Raw genomic sequence first — 17,321 nt, forward strand, 5'->3', positions numbered from 1 at the left:
TAAACATATTTGGTAACTACCAAATCATACATAACGTTTCTTGCTTTAACGAATCCCAAAGAAACAAATTATTATTATTATTAGTAAACAATAATGTCATAACTTTACCCCAATGTTATCTATATGTAAATACAGAGCCCGATAAAATATGGACTGTAAAATAATCCACAACCCTCAATTGTTTTATCTCTCAATTTCCTGATGATTATCCTTATATTTGTTGTAATATAGGTTATTGGGGGGTCTTTATCATTCGTATGAGTCATTTTCTAACGGTTTTAACTGTCACTTGTCCTATTCAAGTCTCACACAATATACTCTACCCCAGCAGGTGCAGTAATAACAGCAACAATGATTTATACTCTAGACAGTTATATTTCAAGCATTTAGAGTGTTTCAAGCCAGACAAGGTTTTAAGATGAATAACCCTTCACGATTAGAAAAGGTTTTGATGGCAGTGTTTTGCACGCAATGCTTTTTGGATGGCTTTAGCTCGAGGCTTTGCATTTTAATTCTGTCATAAAATGACGATGAATTTGACTAAAAGTAAAATATGTACATAGCAAATTCAATTGCACGTATTGTAAACTTTTAATCAATATATTTATAATAATTTTATATATTAACATGAATAGCCTTCATTCAACACATGTCATTTTCTTATTGTTTAAACGTTTTACTGTAGTGCATTGATTTTGCAGTTTTAAACACATATACTTAGCTACAGTCCACATAACTGTTATTGCTGTCATTTGTTCACCAACACATTTCCTTCAGTTGGCAAATTGAACATTTGAGGTACAAAGGGTAAAGTGCAGCTTGATAAACATTAATTTAGAGCTTCTATCTATATCATTAAGCTAGAAACCCATCGCTCTACAAGACAGCCACCACGTGCTTTTGCCACCCAAAGTATCAACCACTCTATACCTTTGTGTATGTCCTCTGGATCTTTCAACATGAGGTCAACATACAGGGGTTATGCGGTCTTGTCGGAGTGTGTCTGAGCTTTGTGCTCTACTGACCTGCCGGGTACATGGCACACAAAAGGATTATGCTGCAGATATGCCAGCCATGTAAGTGTTTAAATCAAAGCACAGGCGAACAGAGGGTGGATGAGAGGAGGGGATGAGGGAGGTATAGTTTTTTCTTGTTGTGGGACTGGGTCAGGTGGGTGGATGTGTGGGTTTGAGTCGGGAGTGGGTGGGGGCGCTTGAAATATGTTCAGCAGAGCGTGTGTTATCTTTTCTCCTCGCCACTAACCATCCAACACCCTTAGCGTGTCGTCACATAGCACAGTCAGAACCTGGCGGCAGCTCAAAGGGAATGCTGGGAAATAGAATCCATATGGTGGCACTATAAAGTGCACCGCCAACCCAGAGCCTTTACCAAAAACTGGCCACGCCATCCTCAACACCAGCATCCATTCACCTACAGTCTCTCCTCACCTGTCTCCTCAGTAGCATCACTGCTCTGTTTTACCCAAGGATCCTTCCTCACACGTGACTTTCTTCAGGACTGGATACTGAAAGGGGTATGTTGATTTTCTGTGGAATTTAATGGATCCTGATTGTTATTGATCATTGCTTTAATCTCTTTTAACTTTTGAGAAGGATGTTTGGTATTTTAAGTCAATTTGCCTAACATATCATTAACCTTCATTCGTTTTGCAATGCTGGTGCCCAATTACTCTAAACCAAACTGCGTCTCTCGCCTATACCATTGAGTAAGGTGGGTGTGTTTCAGTGTCTATAAGTTGAGTGTTTCATGAAGCATGTTTTGTGCTCTCCTCGTAGGCTGGATTGACTATGAAGATCCTGGTCCATGTGGTTTTCCTGTTGCTGATAGGAGGGATTTGTTGCCAGAACAACCGCAATGCCAAACCTAGTGGCAAGTCATCTAAGAAGAACCAGGGGAACCAGAACCAGGGGGCCGAGGCAGTCCAGTCGGCCCCAGAAGATGAGCCCCATTCTGGGCCAGTGGAGTCGGGCAGGGAGGGTAACTCTGGAGGTCGGGCGGCAGCCCAGCAGTCAGCTTCACAGAACAACAAGGCTTCAGATGATATGAAGCTGCATGTCCTCAAGAACACTCAGGTCACATGCAACGATGGAACAGCGGCAGGGTAAGATTCTCTGGAAAACTATTTATGGAGGCAAATGATGGCTGTTTAGATAATATAAAAGCTCTAGAGATTGTCTTATGTCCTGAGTACAATCTATCAATTTCAGCAAAAATGGATGTGATAAGGAATCATATAGTGCCGTGAAAACACTGAAATAACTAATCAGTTGTTCATGTTTATGTATTTATCAGTGCTATTACAGCTGTTATTACACTGTAATGTGTTTTGATATTAGATAAAGTAGTAATCTAGTCCTCTCTAAGTTGGTGACGGCAAGGGGTAAATTGTTTTAATTACTATCAAAGGACTTTGAATTAGAGTTTGTGGTTGAACTTTGAAGAAATAAAATAATTCAGGAATTGTCACGTACTTTATGGTACTTAGCATAATTTTTTTGACAAGGAGTTACAATGATGAGTGATTATGGTTGGAGGATCGGCCAACACATGCCACTATATAGCAGTGTTCTCTAGGTTTCACCATTCACAGCCCTTCATCCATGTTTATTTGTGGTCCACAGGTTTTACCTAAAGGAGTTCAAAGGGAGTAAACGATGGCTGGTATTTCTGGAAGGTGTGTATTTTAAACTCATCTGGTTAATTTGATCTTGAGAGGTCAGCGCGTGGCATGTTTGCGTGACGCCCTCATCGGCATCTGGACCGGTGGTAATCTCCTTTCCCTTTTTCGTCTTTTTCGGCGGCTGTCTGTCACTCTGATTGGACGCCTCCTCTGGCATTCGCCCCTCCATCACTATGAGATATTTATGAGGATTGCGTTGTGACATCACACGTGTATTCTGAGACCTAGAACCGGATGTGTCACATCCTCTAAGAACAAACATTTCAGCAGGTTGAAATGTCACAACGTACATATCCTACATCAGAGGTACTTTGCTGTTGGATACAGGTCAACAAGTACCAAGGTATCCACTCTTTTATACGGCAAGTATCTGATTAGGTCACAAATGCCACAATTTGTTAATGTGTTTATTTTCTCAGCAGGTGGTACGGCTCAAAAAGACTTGACTTACATTTTATTTACATTTTAGATATGCATATAAGCATAGGTATGGTTAAGATTATAACTCAAACATTAATGGACCCCAGGTGGGATTTTAGGAAGCAGTCACATAATAGCTACCGATTTATATCCCTGCCGTTTCTATTCAACAGTCCATTGCCATACATGTGCATCAGACCCCACAGACACTCCCTCAGTTCGGGAGCCTGGCCAGAGGCTAGCAGATGGAGCTGCAGGTGGATGCCTCAGTTACCCTCCCTCTCCCATTCCTCTCAGGCCTCTGAAAGGGGCTAACAAGGGGGTCTCCCTTTCTGAGCTTCTGAAACCGGATGTGAGAAGCTAATATTAGTGTCTTATTTTTAGGCGGTTGGTGCTGCTACAACAAAGACTCCTGCGATACCAGATATAAAAATATCCCACGACTCATGACCTCATCCGACTGGCCCCAAACGCGCAAAGGTAGGTAGGGGTCCTTCTGTTTTAGAATGCATCCTCGTCATTCATCATACATGTTTTACATGGGCGTCCAAGTTTGGTCCCATTCCCAATATACATTGTGTCATGGGTTGTTGATTGTCATATGACATCAGTGTTGTGTCCTACTGTATGTCCAATGAGAGGTCACCACTGTCTCTGCTTGACTTTCTATTGGTTGCTTTACAGGAAGTGGAATATTGTCAGCCCAGGCGGAAGAAAACCCTCATTGGTATAACACTAATATTGTGTAAGTATGCTTGTTAACACGCTGGTTGTTGTATGTTACCGGTACATGTTGTCCTACATACTGTACTGCTAACTAAAGTTCTCAGGATCTGTGTGATTGAAGAAGCCAACTGCAGGCTGAGATGATGAATATCAAACATGACAGGTTGCTTCACAATGAGGGATGGACCTCTCATGTAGGTCCCATTAATACTATTACATATGTACATGAGTACGTGTGAGAGAGTGTGTGAGAGAGTGTGAGAGAGTGTGTGAGAGAGTGTGTGAGAGTGTGTGAGAGAGTGTGTGAGAGAGTGTGTGAGAGAGTGTGTGAGAGAGTGTGTGTGTGAGTGTGTGTGTGTGTGTGTGTGTGTGTGTGTGTGTGTGTGTGTGTGTGTGTGTGTGTGTGTGTGTGTGTGTGTGTGTGTGTGTGTGTGTGTGTGTGTGTGTGTGTGTGTGTGTGTGTGTGTGAGTGAGAGTGTGTGTGTGTGTGTGTGTGAGTGAGTGAGTGAGTGAGTGAGTGAGTGAGTGAGTGAGTGAGTGTGTGTGTGAGTGAGTGTGTGGCTCTGACCCAGCTGTGTATCTCCTCTTCTGCAGATTCATCCCGTACTGCTCCAGCGACGTGTGGAGTGGCACAGGGCCCACAGCCACCAAGGAGAGGAGAGGCCCGGGAAAAGAGAAGGAGAAAGATGCCAGTAGGTCCTCTCACCACCAGCAGATCCTCATTATTCTCCTCAACACGAAAGCCATTTCAATACGGTGGTTTGTTCTATTGATTGCATATCTATGTTTCCCTCCAGTTGAGTATACCTTCATGGGATCCCTGATCATCCGTGAGGTCATCAAAGACCTAGTCCCTAAAGGCATCAAACAGGCCAAGGTTGTCATGCTGGCTGGCACAAGGTGAGTTCCTCTCCTCTGCTTTGGGTCTGTTCCCAATCTAGCCCCGTTGTCTGGCACCATCTGTCTCCGCTACCCATCTCCACACACTCACACACATTGACAGAGTGAGTCTATTTTAGGACGTCCTGTAACTGTTGTCTACCATAAAGATGTTTACGATCCCTGCTGTCCTGTATTGGCCGTAGAGTGTGGGACAATGACATAATGTCTATTAGGGGCCTCTTCCATAAAGGAGGACACAGTTCTGGAGATTCTTCCCAGGTTAGCAACATGTTTGGTGGGACACCCTGAGGACTAAAACAAGAACACACAGTTAAGTCTGACTGTGACAGTATAGCATTATTGTGGCTAGTTGTCGGCCATTTTGGCTCCAATTGGCAGTGTGCCAATGCGGGGAAACGGTCACAGACACAGACCTTTTTACCCAGTTTCTTTGCTCCCCTGCAGTGCTGGAGGGACGGGAGTGCTACTGAACATTGAGAGGGTGTCCAGTCAGCTGGAGCAGCTGGGGGCAGAGGCGCAGGTTCGAGGCCTGGTGGATTCGGGCTGGTTTCTGGAGAGTAAACAGCAGAGGGTTCCTGACTGCCCAGACAGTGTCTCCTGCTCACCTGTAGACGCCATCAAGAGAGGACTCAAGTAAAGCACACCTGTCTCTCTCCCTTCAGCTTATCCATGTCTCTATGACCTTTATAATGACAGATGCCCTGAACAAAGCATTGCATCTCATCACACTTGTAGCTTTATTTCTATTGGCTTGAAGTTCAACAATAGTTTTAGCATATAACAGTTGCCCTGTCTATGTTCAATGCGCACTAGAAGTCATTTTTACTCCAATGGCTGTTTTCTTAGGCTGTGGAATGGGGTGGTCCCAGACAAGTGTCGGCAGCAGTACAAGAAAGGAGAGGAGTGGCAGTGCTTCTTCAGCCACAAACTCTACTCCTCCCTGACCTGTGAGTGTCTTTACTACCTACCATCACCTTGTAAGAATGTATCTTTCATCTATCAAAGCTGAAGGGTCATGAATCAGAATGCTAGTAAACTTTATGTCCATCATGTTATCCATCAAGATGCCAATAAATGTTATGTCCCTCATGTTACTCAATAAAACACTTATAGGTACAAGCAACACCCTAACTCTGTTCTCATACTGTGTGTGTGTGTGTGTGTGTGTGTGTGTGTGTGTGTGTGTGTGTGTGTGTGTGTGTGTGTGTGTGTGTGTGTGTGTGTGTGTGTGTGTGTGTGTGTGTGTGTGTGTGTGTGTGTGTGTGTGTGTGTGTGTGTGTCATAGCCCCTCTGTTTGTGGTGCAGTGGCTGTTTGATGAGGAGCAGTTGAGAGTGGAGAATATCTACCTGGGGGGTCAGACCCTGTCAGAACAGCAGTGGACCTACATGCAGAACCTGGGAAAGGATATCAAGAACTCACTCAAAGATGTCACGTAAGTGTGCAGCTGCAGCGACGGAAGTGACTGTGGAATGTGGTAAACAGCTGAGATTGAGATTGATCCATGACATATAGGCCAAGAATTCACAAAACCTAAGTTTCGTGATCAAAACAAGTATTTGATACACGCAAACCCAGCAGTGTTGCAGTTCTTGACACACTCAAACCGGTGTGTTTTTTTGTCACCAACTACCATACCCTGTTCAAAGGCACTTAAATGTTTTGTCTTGCCCATTCACCCTCAATGGCACACTTACACAAACCATGTTTACATTTCTTAAGGCTTAAAAAAAGTTATTAACCTGTCTCCCATTCGTCTACACTGATTGAAGTGGATTTAACAGGTGACATCAATAAGGGATCATAGCTTTCACCTGGATTCACCTGGTCAGTCTGTCATGGAAAGACTAGGTGTTCTTAATGTTTTGTACTGTCAGTGTATACTATTGATCAGCTGAAATGGAAGATTAGCAAAAATGAATCAACAGCAATATTCTCCACATGTTTCCAACACTATCAAAGATGTCACGCTGCTCAGTTCTGACGTTATGCTGTGGTGTGTGTTGCAGGGCTGTGTTCGCACCCTCCTGCCTGGCCCACACATTGATCACTAAAAGGTAGGACATCTGACTCCCTGGGGGCCCTGAAAAGCACATCCACTGTCCCCTCTACCCCTCACCCCTACCCTGACCCATCTCTACCCAGTGAGCTCATGCTACTCTTTTTGTGTAGCTCGTTCATCAAACCGCATTCTGCGTGTCACTGAATGACATTTCACACTTTCACTAACCCCCCAGCACGCTTTACACACACCCGCACGCACGCACACACCCACATACACACACACGCACCCACCCACACACCCACACGCATGCACGCACACACACACACACACGCACCCACCCACCCACCTACATACATACACACAAACTTGCACAAACAAACTCAGCCCTTTAAGCAAGCAAACACATACACACTTAAAAGGGAACACACACACACTCATAAAATCACGCACACTTAACACACAAACCTCTCCAGCTGGACATAGGGTCAGTGACAGGGCAGAAGGTGGAGCCTATGTTACGGTAAAGGGCAGGGTTGGAGATGGGAAGAGTGATTAGCTCAGGGTTGTAAGGGGAGGAGCTGGTTTGCCAGTCATACTAGTGTGAGGTAGGTGGATCATATTTTCACAGTTTTGTAATCTAATGCAGGGCTATGTTGATGGTGGTTATGGTGGTGGTGTTGGAGGCAGGACACATGGAGGGCACAGCTGGGGAACCAATTGAGACAGCCTGCCAAGGCAAACTGCTTGTGAGAAGATACAGGGCTCAAGTGGCACAACACGCTCTCTCTCTTCTCACAGTTACCTACTTCAATCATCTCCCCTTTCTCTGGCACCCATTCACTCCCTCTCTCTCTCTCTCTCTCTCTCTCTCTCTCTCCTGCCCTCCCCTTTTCTCTCTCTCTCTCTCTCTCTCTCTCTCTCTCTCTCTCTCTCTCTCTCCCCCTCTCCTTCTCTCCCTCGTTCTTTATATTAGTAACTGGATGACGTTTCAAGTCAAAGGCACCTCCCTGCCCCGGGCTCTGCAGTGCTGGGATAAGAGTTTCCAAGAAGCCAACCGTAACAGCAAGACCCCCCTGAAGGGCTGTCCCTTCCACCTGATCGACACCTGCCACTGGCCCCAGTGCAACCCCACCTGCCCAGCCTTGGTGGACCAGGCCACCCAGCAGGAGCTCACCCTGCTCCAGATGTTAGTGGGCATGGGCCTTGACCTCCAGAAACTAGGCCTGGACCTCAGGAGGGACAGTAGCTCTATAACTAGCATGGTCAGTAACGGTGGCTAAGACAAGGAGTATAGAAGCCCACTCTCTGGCTTAGTAAAGGGAAATTTTTTATGAGTTATGACGTAACCATGAAAGGTACAGAATCTGGTTACTTCTCTTGTGCCGCTCAGCCATTCCATTGTGCTCCACTGTTACCATGCCGTCTTGACCGGTGGGTATGTCACTGGGCTTACAGTATGTCTGTCTGTAACGTTACAGTTTGCCTCCAGGATCCCTCTCCTGGACAGTTTAAAGAGGGGAGGGGAGTGATTCCAATTTACCTCTGGGTTGTGTCTCACATTTGATTTGGTTCAAGGGAGAACGAGGAGTGCCAGGTACCTGTAGCTAACCAGTCAGACACCAAACCTGCAACACACTTTCACCCAACTACATGTACTATACAAAACTTCAACAACATTTTGTGAAGTGAAACGTACTGCTTTTGAGGATTTTTGAATAAGCTATTGGCACATTTTTATCATCTTGCCAACATAGGACTGGTACAGTATTCAGAGGAAATGTACATTTTAATGTAGATGGTTGATTGGAAGGATATATTATATGAATCTGCTATTTTAGATCCATGTCCAAGCTCAAACACTGCCAGAGAATGAAGGACACTTGCAGTGCCTAGACCATTCTCTAACACACACACACACACACACACACACACACACACACACACACACACACACACACACACACACACACACACACACACACACACACACACACACACACACACACACAGCCTACAGTTTATATTTCCCACATTTCTACTGCTGCTGCAATTACAACGTTGACTTTTTAGATATATATAAATATATATTTGATATGCATGTGAAGTAAGGGATGTTTGATCTTGCAAAAGTGGCCCAAATGAAGAGTAATTGTCATACTTTATAATATTGTATATTATCAAGAGAAGGTCGTGGCCATCTCTTCTTTCTTTGAGTTTACCGTGAAGTGTGTTTGAACCTATTGTATCTTCCCATGGACCCTTTAAGTGATGTTTCCTCTTCAAAAACACTGTAGTCGATACTACTCAGCTAGTGTGTCATGTACTGTAATATCTACATAATTTACATCATTAAAGATTCATTTAATGTGATTATATCTAATCTATTGTATGGTAATTATAATCAGAATTGTTTGATTTGCTACTGTTTTAATGAACCCTATTTTGCTTGAAGTATTTACCTTGTAAGGCATTATATAGTGGATGTATGTTGAATTGAATACAGAACAATGAATAAAAGTTTGGATTATCCTTGAAAACCTGTTCAGAGTGAGCTTTGTTACTTTTTCTTTGATTGAACCTCCTGTCATTAAATCATTATTATTTTAAATTCGTTCTCAAATTCTCAAGCTCTGAGATTTAAAGAAAAACCTCCATCAGGTTTCAATAAAGCATAATCTACTCTGTAGTCCTACTGGTAAAACATCATACTGTATTTATTTTCCACACTCCAACCACTAGTTGGCGATCTTTTAGATTTAAACCAAAGCCCCACATAAGATACTATAGTTTGAAAAGGGATTACAGACTCCCCAACTACTACTGTAAATATGAAAAGAGAGACATCAGAGATGTTTCAGAAAGACTGTAATATGTTTTTGACGTTTAAATTTTCTTACCGACACATTTAAAATATCTTGGTAAATTTGTCTTTAATTTAGAAATCTCTAGTTCTTGCACAAATATAATCAGCAATATGAATTGATTGCTTCTATTTTATCAACTTGGAAGTTTGTTTGCATTAGACTAAAGGGTAAATAAAGTAAGGAGACTGTAAAATAAGGATGCATTTGCATCTAAATCACTGTCTGAATAAATATAATGTATATATTTAATTATCAACTTTATTTTGTATCAAGTTTTCTAAACCCAGTGGTTTTCAGCTGGTAATCGCATGAAGTAGTCGTAAAAAATCTTAGTTTTTGACCATAATGCATCGCTAGGTCTTCCTACTTCCTCTTTCCGCCATATTGCAGAACCGGTAAGGGCCCCCTCTAAAATCTCATTGTCAATCTTTCCCAAATCTAACCCATCCAGCCGTCTAAAACACAATTTATGAAATTATATAAACGTTTAATAATGTACTAATGTCATGAAATGGTAATTGTGTCGATATGTTGTGAGATGTTGGTGTTTTGCCTTGTGATTCGTAAAGTCCCCATCACTGTCCGTTTTACTGGTGTGTTGTATCGGTAACTAGAGCATATGAATAAAACCCGACAATTAATACTGCTAGGCTAATTACGTTGTGTTTTTAAGTAGTCGATACATTTTCTTTATTGTCAAGATATGGTATAAATGTTGAATAGTACAGTCTGGTTGGCCAACCAACTCTTCTGGCTAGCTTGGCCCGTACATGTAGTCTTTCCATGCGTGGTAGACAGTCACGATGGTGGTGGTTAAACGTGTCTGCATGGTCGTGCAAACCTCTTCTAATTTCTTATCAAAGGACCTAACGCTTGTCCCAGTTTTGAAATTGTTGGCGCTAGCGTTAGCCATTCGAATGTTACGTCTTGGCCAGTGAAATGTAGACGGTTAGCGCTAACCAGGTAATTTGGATAGCTAGCATAATGTCTATCGAGGTTGCTACCTTAGTATGTAACTTAGCCTTCTATTTTCTTCAAAGTAATCACGTAACGTTAGCTAACCAGGTAGTTGGGCAATACTTTGCTAGGCAATATCTTGGCTAACGTTAGGTAAGCCTATACTCAAATTGTCATTGCATACTCAATGTTGTCCATCTACCTACATTTGAGCTAGCTTACAATCAGTTTGTTGGCTGACTTATTTGTCAAGTCAATAGCTAGCTAGACTAGGCAGCTAACGTTAGCTTGCCAGTTTCACAGCATGTTATTAGGAGAACAAACCACTATTAGACTGTTAACTATTAACTAGTTAGCTGGGCAGTAGTTGGCTGCCTTACAACTCCTAAACTAATTAACTTTTTTATGCATCTCTGATCAACAGGCATCATGGTGCGCATGAACGTTCTTGCGGATGCGCTCAAAAGCATCAACAATGCTGAGAAACGTGGGAAACGCCAGGTTCTGATCCGGCCGTGTTCGAAGGTCATTGTACGTTTCCTGACCGTCATGATGAAGCACGGTGAGTTACTGAAATGTATCATCTGTTTTGTAAGTGGTATGGGCCCAGTCAAGGGGGAGGTCAACAAGATGTGCAGGTGTCAGTTACAGGTAGGACCATGAGCCTGCATAACCCGCTTCCCCACTGGTTGAGGGATCTGAGTTCAAGCCCTGTAACATCCTGTCGACAATGCTGTGTGTCTGTACTTGGTTTTGATTCCCTGCCTCCCTTGTTTCCCCAGGTTACATTGGTGAGTTTGAGATCATCGACGACCACAGAGCTGGGAAAATTGTCGTCAATCTCACTGGCAGGCTGAACAAGGTAAAAAACGTTCAATATACTGCATCACAAGGACTACCAACAGACCCTTTGAGTGCCATTCTACTTCATTTTACTCATCTTTTGTATTGGGGTAGATCGATAGACTATCTGACCCCTCTGTTTTGCTCATCTTCTCTGACATCTTTTTCTCTTGCACATATTCTGCATTGTGGCATTATCAGCCTACCTGCGTAATTGTATATTTGCATCTGGCACTTCTAATCTTTCTTTTGCTCATTTCAGTGTGGTGTGATCAGCCCTCGTTTTGACCTCCAGTTGAAGGATCTGGAGAAGTGGCAGAACAACCTCCTGCCCTCAAGACAGTTTGGGTGAGAATCAGTCAGCAGCGCCCTAATGGTGGCATGAATGTTGGAGTGGCCGTATCACGGTTGTGCAGTGGAACTTTGTGAACAGGGAGGTATTCATCAGTGGCGACTTTGTTTGCTACGGTGTTTCACATATGAATGCATCTCTTGATGTCGTGTTTATGTGCTCCTTTGGGGTGTATGAAAGTGTGCCCAGGGTTTCACAGCCTTTAAATCTCTGAACGTTTATTTGGATGTCAAAGCAACTAAACTAATCGCCTTTTATTTCCGTGCCTGAATGTTCAGCTTCCGATAACATTGAGAGCAAGCAAATGCAGCATTAGTCTAGTATTTATAGATGCTGGCTGAGTTGGAGATTGGAACAGTCCTTGAAATGCACTTTCTTTGAAAAGATGAGGGCAGCCTGGGCAACGGGGAACTAAAACCTTTATCATAAGTCAAGGATGGGCAACTTGGGTCCCTGGGACTGAGTGTCCTCTGTGTGCTCCCACTTTCTGAATGCATCCATGGAAATATGATTGCTGCAGCCTCTTGAACAGGATTTGACCTGCATGTAGGAAAGGGGGTGAATATGGTTGATTGAGTATGTACTGACAATATCACTATGTGCATGAAATTGCTCTCAGCTTTACTTTAACCTCACTAGGGTATGTGGGACGGTAGCGTCCCACCTCGTCAACAGCCAGTGACTGCAGGGCGCCAAATTCAAAACAACAGAAATCCCAAAATTAAAATTCCTCAAACATACAAGTATTTTACACCATTTTAAAGATACACTTGTTGTAAATCCATCCACAGTGTTCAATTTCAAAAAGGCTTTACGACGAAAGCACACCAAACGATTATGTTAGGTCAGAGCCGAGTCACAGAAAAACAGCAATTTTTCCAGCCAAAGAGAGGAGTCACAAAAAGCAGAAATAGAGATAAAATGAATGACTAACCTTTGATGATCTTCATCAGATGACACTCATAGGACTTCATGTTACACAATACATGTATGTTTTGTTCGGTAAAGTTCATATTTATATCCAAAAATCTGAGTTTACATTGGCGCGTTATGTTCAGTAGTTTCAAAACATCCAGTGATTTTGCAGAGAGCCACATCAATTTACAGAAATACTCATAATAAACATTGCTAAAAGATACAACTGTTATGCATGGAATTTTAGATCCACTTCTCCTTAATGCAACAAAAAAATATATATCTTGACAGAAAAAGCACACCATGCAATAATCTGAGTACAGCGCTCAGAGCCCAAAGAACCCAAACAGATATCCGCCATGTTGTGTAGTCAACAGAAGTCAGAAATAGCATTATAAATATTCACTTTGATGATCTTCATCAGAATGCACTCCCAGGAATCCCAGTTCCACAAATGTTTGTTTTGTTCGATAATGTCCATTTATGTCCAAATACCTCCTTTTTGTTCGCGCGTTTAGCCCAGTAATCAAAATTCATGAGGCGCGATCACTAGGTGCAGACAAAGTCAAAAAGTTACGTTATAGTCTGTAGAAACATGTCAAATGATGTATATCAATCTTTAGGATGTTTTTAACAAATCTTCAATAATGTTCCAACCGGAGAATTCCTTTGTCTTCAGAAAGGCAATGGACGCAAGCTAACTATCACGTGAACGCTCATGGTCAGCTCGTGGCTCTCTGGCAGACCTCTAACTCATTCCCCTCTCATTCGCCCCCACCTCACAGTAGAAGCATCAAACAAGGTTCTAAAGACTGTTCACATCTAGTGGAAGCCTTAGGTAGTGCAATATGACCCCATAGACACTGTGTATTCGATAGGCAAAGAGTTGAAAAACTACAAACCTCAGATTTCCCACTTCCTGGTTGGATTTTTTCTCGGGTTTTTGCCTGCCATATGAGTTATGTTATACTCACAGACCTCATTCAAACAGTTTTAGAAACTTCAGAGTGTTTCTATCCAAATCTACTAATTATATGCATGTTCAAGCTTTTATAGCTGAGTAGCAGGCAGTTTAATTTGGGCCCGCTTTTCATCCAAAATTCCCAATGCTGCCCCCTACCCTAGAGAAGTTAAGTCCAATGGTGGATGTGGTGAGGGCACGGTCACAGATTTATTGATATGTGTGGACTGATAAATCCAATGGGTGTGTCACAATGACTCGTCCGCAACTATGGGGAAAAACCGACGGGGCTGGCTTAGGTTGTTGACATGTGGGACTGTATTTTTTCCCAATGTTTATTGAAAACCTACATTTGCATAATAAGCACTTGTCTCTCAAATACATTGCTACAGTGGTTGGCTAGCTTGTCAACTTAAGCCATTAGCAATGATGTGAAATCAGTCAAAATACATCAAAACAAGACATGGCATCAAGAACGAGATGAACTAGCTGAAACAAGTCACGATTCCCCACAGGGCAGTTTCTTGTTATTCTTGCTAGCTATCTGGCCATCCACAACAATGCTTCGACTTCTGCCCCATTTAAAGCATGTGCATCGTTTTCTTGCTGTTGTCAGCTAACCCATCTATAGTTGGCGCATTTTGGCATTCCATCTGTGGCGTTTACCTGTGTCAGTCTGCCATAGAAAACCTTTGAAGGCTACAGGCGGAAAAGTCATGCTATTTGTATTTGAGCAATATAATTGGCAGTTCATTCAACTTCAACTCGCAACTTCTTGAAATCCACCGTACATGAGGCGTTCACATGGCACACAAACTGTCAAGAGTAAAAATAAGCATTTATCAAGCCACTCGCTGCGCTTATTTGTTTTAGGGGAAGTGATTTACAAAAGTAAACCTTCAATACTGCAAAAATTGCAATAGGTGGCGACTATTGATAGTCTGCAAAAAGACAGCTACAAAAAGATACCTAGCATTTGTCTTGGCTGTAGCCATGTCAATATCTCTTTTGAAAGCCCTCGTCTTAAACGGGTAACGTCCTATTCCTTAAATTGATGTACTTTAGAAACCGCACTTTATATAATTAATGCAATTTTAAAGAATAGAATGTCTTTCATTGCTACATTATATTACACAGATTTTTATTATATGCCATCATCATCAGCTAAATAGAGCAAAAGCATGTCAACCTAGGTCTTGCATGAGTCTACTGCATTTATAAACTACCCCATATCCAGGCCAGTGAGGGGAAAAGGGCTCGTGTTGGACCCTGGTTGGTTCTTATTTGATGTGACTTAGCGCACTTACATGGTTTGCGCTATTGAAGATGGACTGAATTTTGGCGACATGATCGGGGTTCGTACGGTCATGAAAATCCTGGAAAGGTCATGGAATTTTAAAATGGTGTCCAGGATCCCAAAAGTTTAGGGCAAGTTTGAATTTTATTTCTGGTCATGTAATTTGTTTAGGAATGGTGTAAATATCTACATCAGACAGGATCAAAATTACACTTAAGCGTGTCTGTGTTTGCGAGCATCACCTGCATGTGCGAGAAGTGTGGGCCGTTGCTCAAGTAGAGAGACAGTCGGACATTGCAGCAGCAGGTAGGCCTAGTCTATAAAATATAATCGAGAAAAGACTAGGTAGCCAATTCCAAACATCTTGTACCCTCTAACGGTTTAGCAAAGGATAGTGTGTATTAATGTTTTTATCATGTTCAAAAATACTTTCCTCTGACACTTGCGAATAAGGCCATGCAAAGTTGATTCACTTAACAATTAGTTTCATTTGAATTATTTTTGCAGAAACAAATGATTCACTTTGCCATTGTATTAGTTGGGATTCGAATCAAGATTATTTGTGAATCCTAAACATTAATTTTAGGAACTTGTTTTGTATATACTTCCAGTTGATTCGGGCATCCAATGTATGGGACATTGAAACTCAATAGATGCTAGACAGCCTGCAAAGTAAACACTTCTAAGATAAATATGACTAAACTCAAGAAGCTACATTTCCTGAAGACATTGTGGGGTTGATTCAGATGAATACAACGATTAGTAGCCTACACAGCCATTTGATATATTGAATGAGCAAATTATTTCAAAAGGCATAAGATGAATTTGGTTGTAATGTTTTTCATAAAGGGTGGGCAACCATCCTCCAGGAGAGCTAATGGGTGTGCAGGCTTTTATTGTCTCAACTGTTCCTTGCGTTTCATGGTCTTAGTCTATTAATGTGAAATGTACTTTTGTTCTGCAATTTCCCTACTGCTTGCCATAAATGAATTTAATTCTGCCTGTTGTGAGTGTTTATAAACTCATGTCTTACACACCTTGTCTGTTTCTTCAGATACATTGTGCTGACCACCTCAGCTGGCATCATGGACCACGAAGAAGCCAGACGAAAACACACAGGAGGGAAAATTCTTGGATTCTTTTTCTAAAATGTAAAGAACTGCAAAATAAAACACCAAATCCAGTGGACTGGACTTTGTATTTTGTCTTATTAGATTGCTACAGTCAAAAGCTTTTTTTTATGTATTGGTACAATGAGAATGACGAATGAGTCATATTTATACTGAACAAAAATATAAATGTGACTATTTCAAAGGTTTTACTGAGTTCGTATTAGAAAATCAGTGAATTGAAATAATTAATTAGGCCCTAATCTATGGATTTCAAAGAGGGATCTGTTGGTCAAATACCTTTTTAATAATAAAAGTAGGGGCGTGGTTCAGAACCAGCCAGTATCTTGTGTGACTACCATTTGCCGCATGGAGTTGATCAGGCTGTTGATTGTGGAATGGTGTCCCACTCAATGGCTGTGCGAAGTTACTGGATATTGCCGGGAACTGGAACACGCTGTCATACACGTTTGTCCAGAGCATACCAAACATGCTCAATGGGTGACATGCCTGGTGACTGCAGGCCATGGAAGAACTGGGACATTTTCATCTTCCAGGAATTGTGTACAGATCCTTGCGCCATGGGGCTGTGCATTATCATGCTGAAAGATGAGGTGATGGCGATGGATGAATGGCATGACAATGGTCCTCAGGATCTCGTAATGGTATCTGCATTCAAATTGCCAGCGATTTAAAATGCGATTGTGTTCGTTGTCCGTAGTTTATGCCTGCCCATACCATAACGCCACTGCCACCATGGGTCACTTCACAACGTTGACATCAGTGAGCCATTCGCCCATACGACACCATGTACGTGGTCTGCGGTTGAGGCCCCAAAATCTCTAAAATGGAGGCAGCTAATGGTAGAGAAATAAACATTAAATTCTCTGGCAACAGCTTTGTTGGCATGCTGACTGCAGGAATGTCCAATTGCATGCTCCCTCAACTTCAGACATCTGGCATTGTGTTGTGACAAAGCTTCACATTTTAGTGGCCTTTTATTGTCCCCAGAACAAGGTGCACCTGTGTAATGATCATCCTGTTTAATCAGCTTCTTGATATGCCACACCTTTCAGGTGGATAGGTTATCTTACTAGAAGAGAGATTCTCACTAGGAGGGATGTACACATTTGTGCATAAAATGAGAGAAGCTTTTTGTCCATATGGAACATTTCTGGGATCTTTTATTTCACCTCATGAAGCATTCGACCAATACTACATGTTGAGTTTTATATACTGAACAAAAATATAAACGCTACATGCAACAATT

General features: G+C 42.2%; 2 protein-coding genes across 2 annotated transcripts; both read left to right on the forward strand.

Annotated features, from left to right (window-relative positions):
- Window positions 1-1,808: 1,808 nt before the first annotated feature.
- On the forward strand, window positions 1,809-8,033 carry LOC120036276 (carboxylesterase notum2-like). The gene is made up of 11 exons (XM_038982754.1): window positions 1,809-2,122; window positions 2,643-2,695; window positions 3,506-3,601; window positions 3,806-3,866; window positions 4,442-4,535; window positions 4,650-4,747; window positions 5,195-5,383; window positions 5,597-5,697; window positions 6,036-6,183; window positions 6,758-6,805; window positions 7,727-8,033. Exons 1-11 carry the CDS (start codon window positions 1,809-1,811, stop codon window positions 8,031-8,033), a joined length of 1,509 nt encoding a protein of 502 aa, XP_038838682.1.
- Window positions 8,034-9,962: 1,929 nt separating this feature from the next.
- LOC120036279 (40S ribosomal protein S15a) lies at window positions 9,963-16,130 on the forward strand. Its single transcript, XM_038982758.1, has 5 exons — window positions 9,963-10,012; window positions 10,999-11,136; window positions 11,357-11,436; window positions 11,680-11,765; window positions 15,997-16,130. The coding sequence occupies exons 2-5, from the start codon at window positions 11,004-11,006 to the stop codon at window positions 16,088-16,090; spliced, it is 393 nt and encodes a 130-aa protein (XP_038838686.1). The 5' UTR covers window positions 9,963-10,012; window positions 10,999-11,003; the 3' UTR covers window positions 16,091-16,130.
- Window positions 16,131-17,321: the final 1,191 nt, after the last annotated feature.

Source organism: Salvelinus namaycush, unplaced genomic scaffold (genome assembly GCF_016432855.1).
Source record: "Salvelinus namaycush isolate Seneca unplaced genomic scaffold, SaNama_1.0 Scaffold1281, whole genome shotgun sequence".
NCBI lineage: Eukaryota > Metazoa > Chordata > Actinopteri > Salmoniformes > Salmonidae > Salvelinus > Salvelinus namaycush.

Bases quoted from the DNA above. Each gene is read 5' to 3' on its own strand.
- LOC120036279 (XM_038982758.1), top strand. From the start codon at position 11,004: ATGGTGCGCATGAACGTTCTTGCGGATGCGCTCAAAAGCATCAACAAT. The intron at 11,137-11,356 runs GTGAGTTACTGA...TTGTTTCCCCAG, and splicing joins GACCGTCATGATGAAGCACG to GTTACATTGGTGAGTTTGAG. The intron at 11,766-15,996 runs GTGAGAATCAGT...CTGTTTCTTCAG, and splicing joins CTGCCCTCAAGACAGTTTGG to ATACATTGTGCTGACCACCT.
- LOC120036276 (XM_038982754.1), top strand. From the start codon at position 1,809: ATGAAGATCCTGGTCCATGTGGTTTTCCTGTTGCTGATAGGAGGGATT. The intron at 2,696-3,505 runs GTGTGTATTTTA...TCTTATTTTTAG, and splicing joins ATGGCTGGTATTTCTGGAAG to GCGGTTGGTGCTGCTACAAC. The intron at 6,806-7,726 runs GTAGGACATCTG...TCTTTATATTAG, and splicing joins CACACATTGATCACTAAAAG to TAACTGGATGACGTTTCAAG.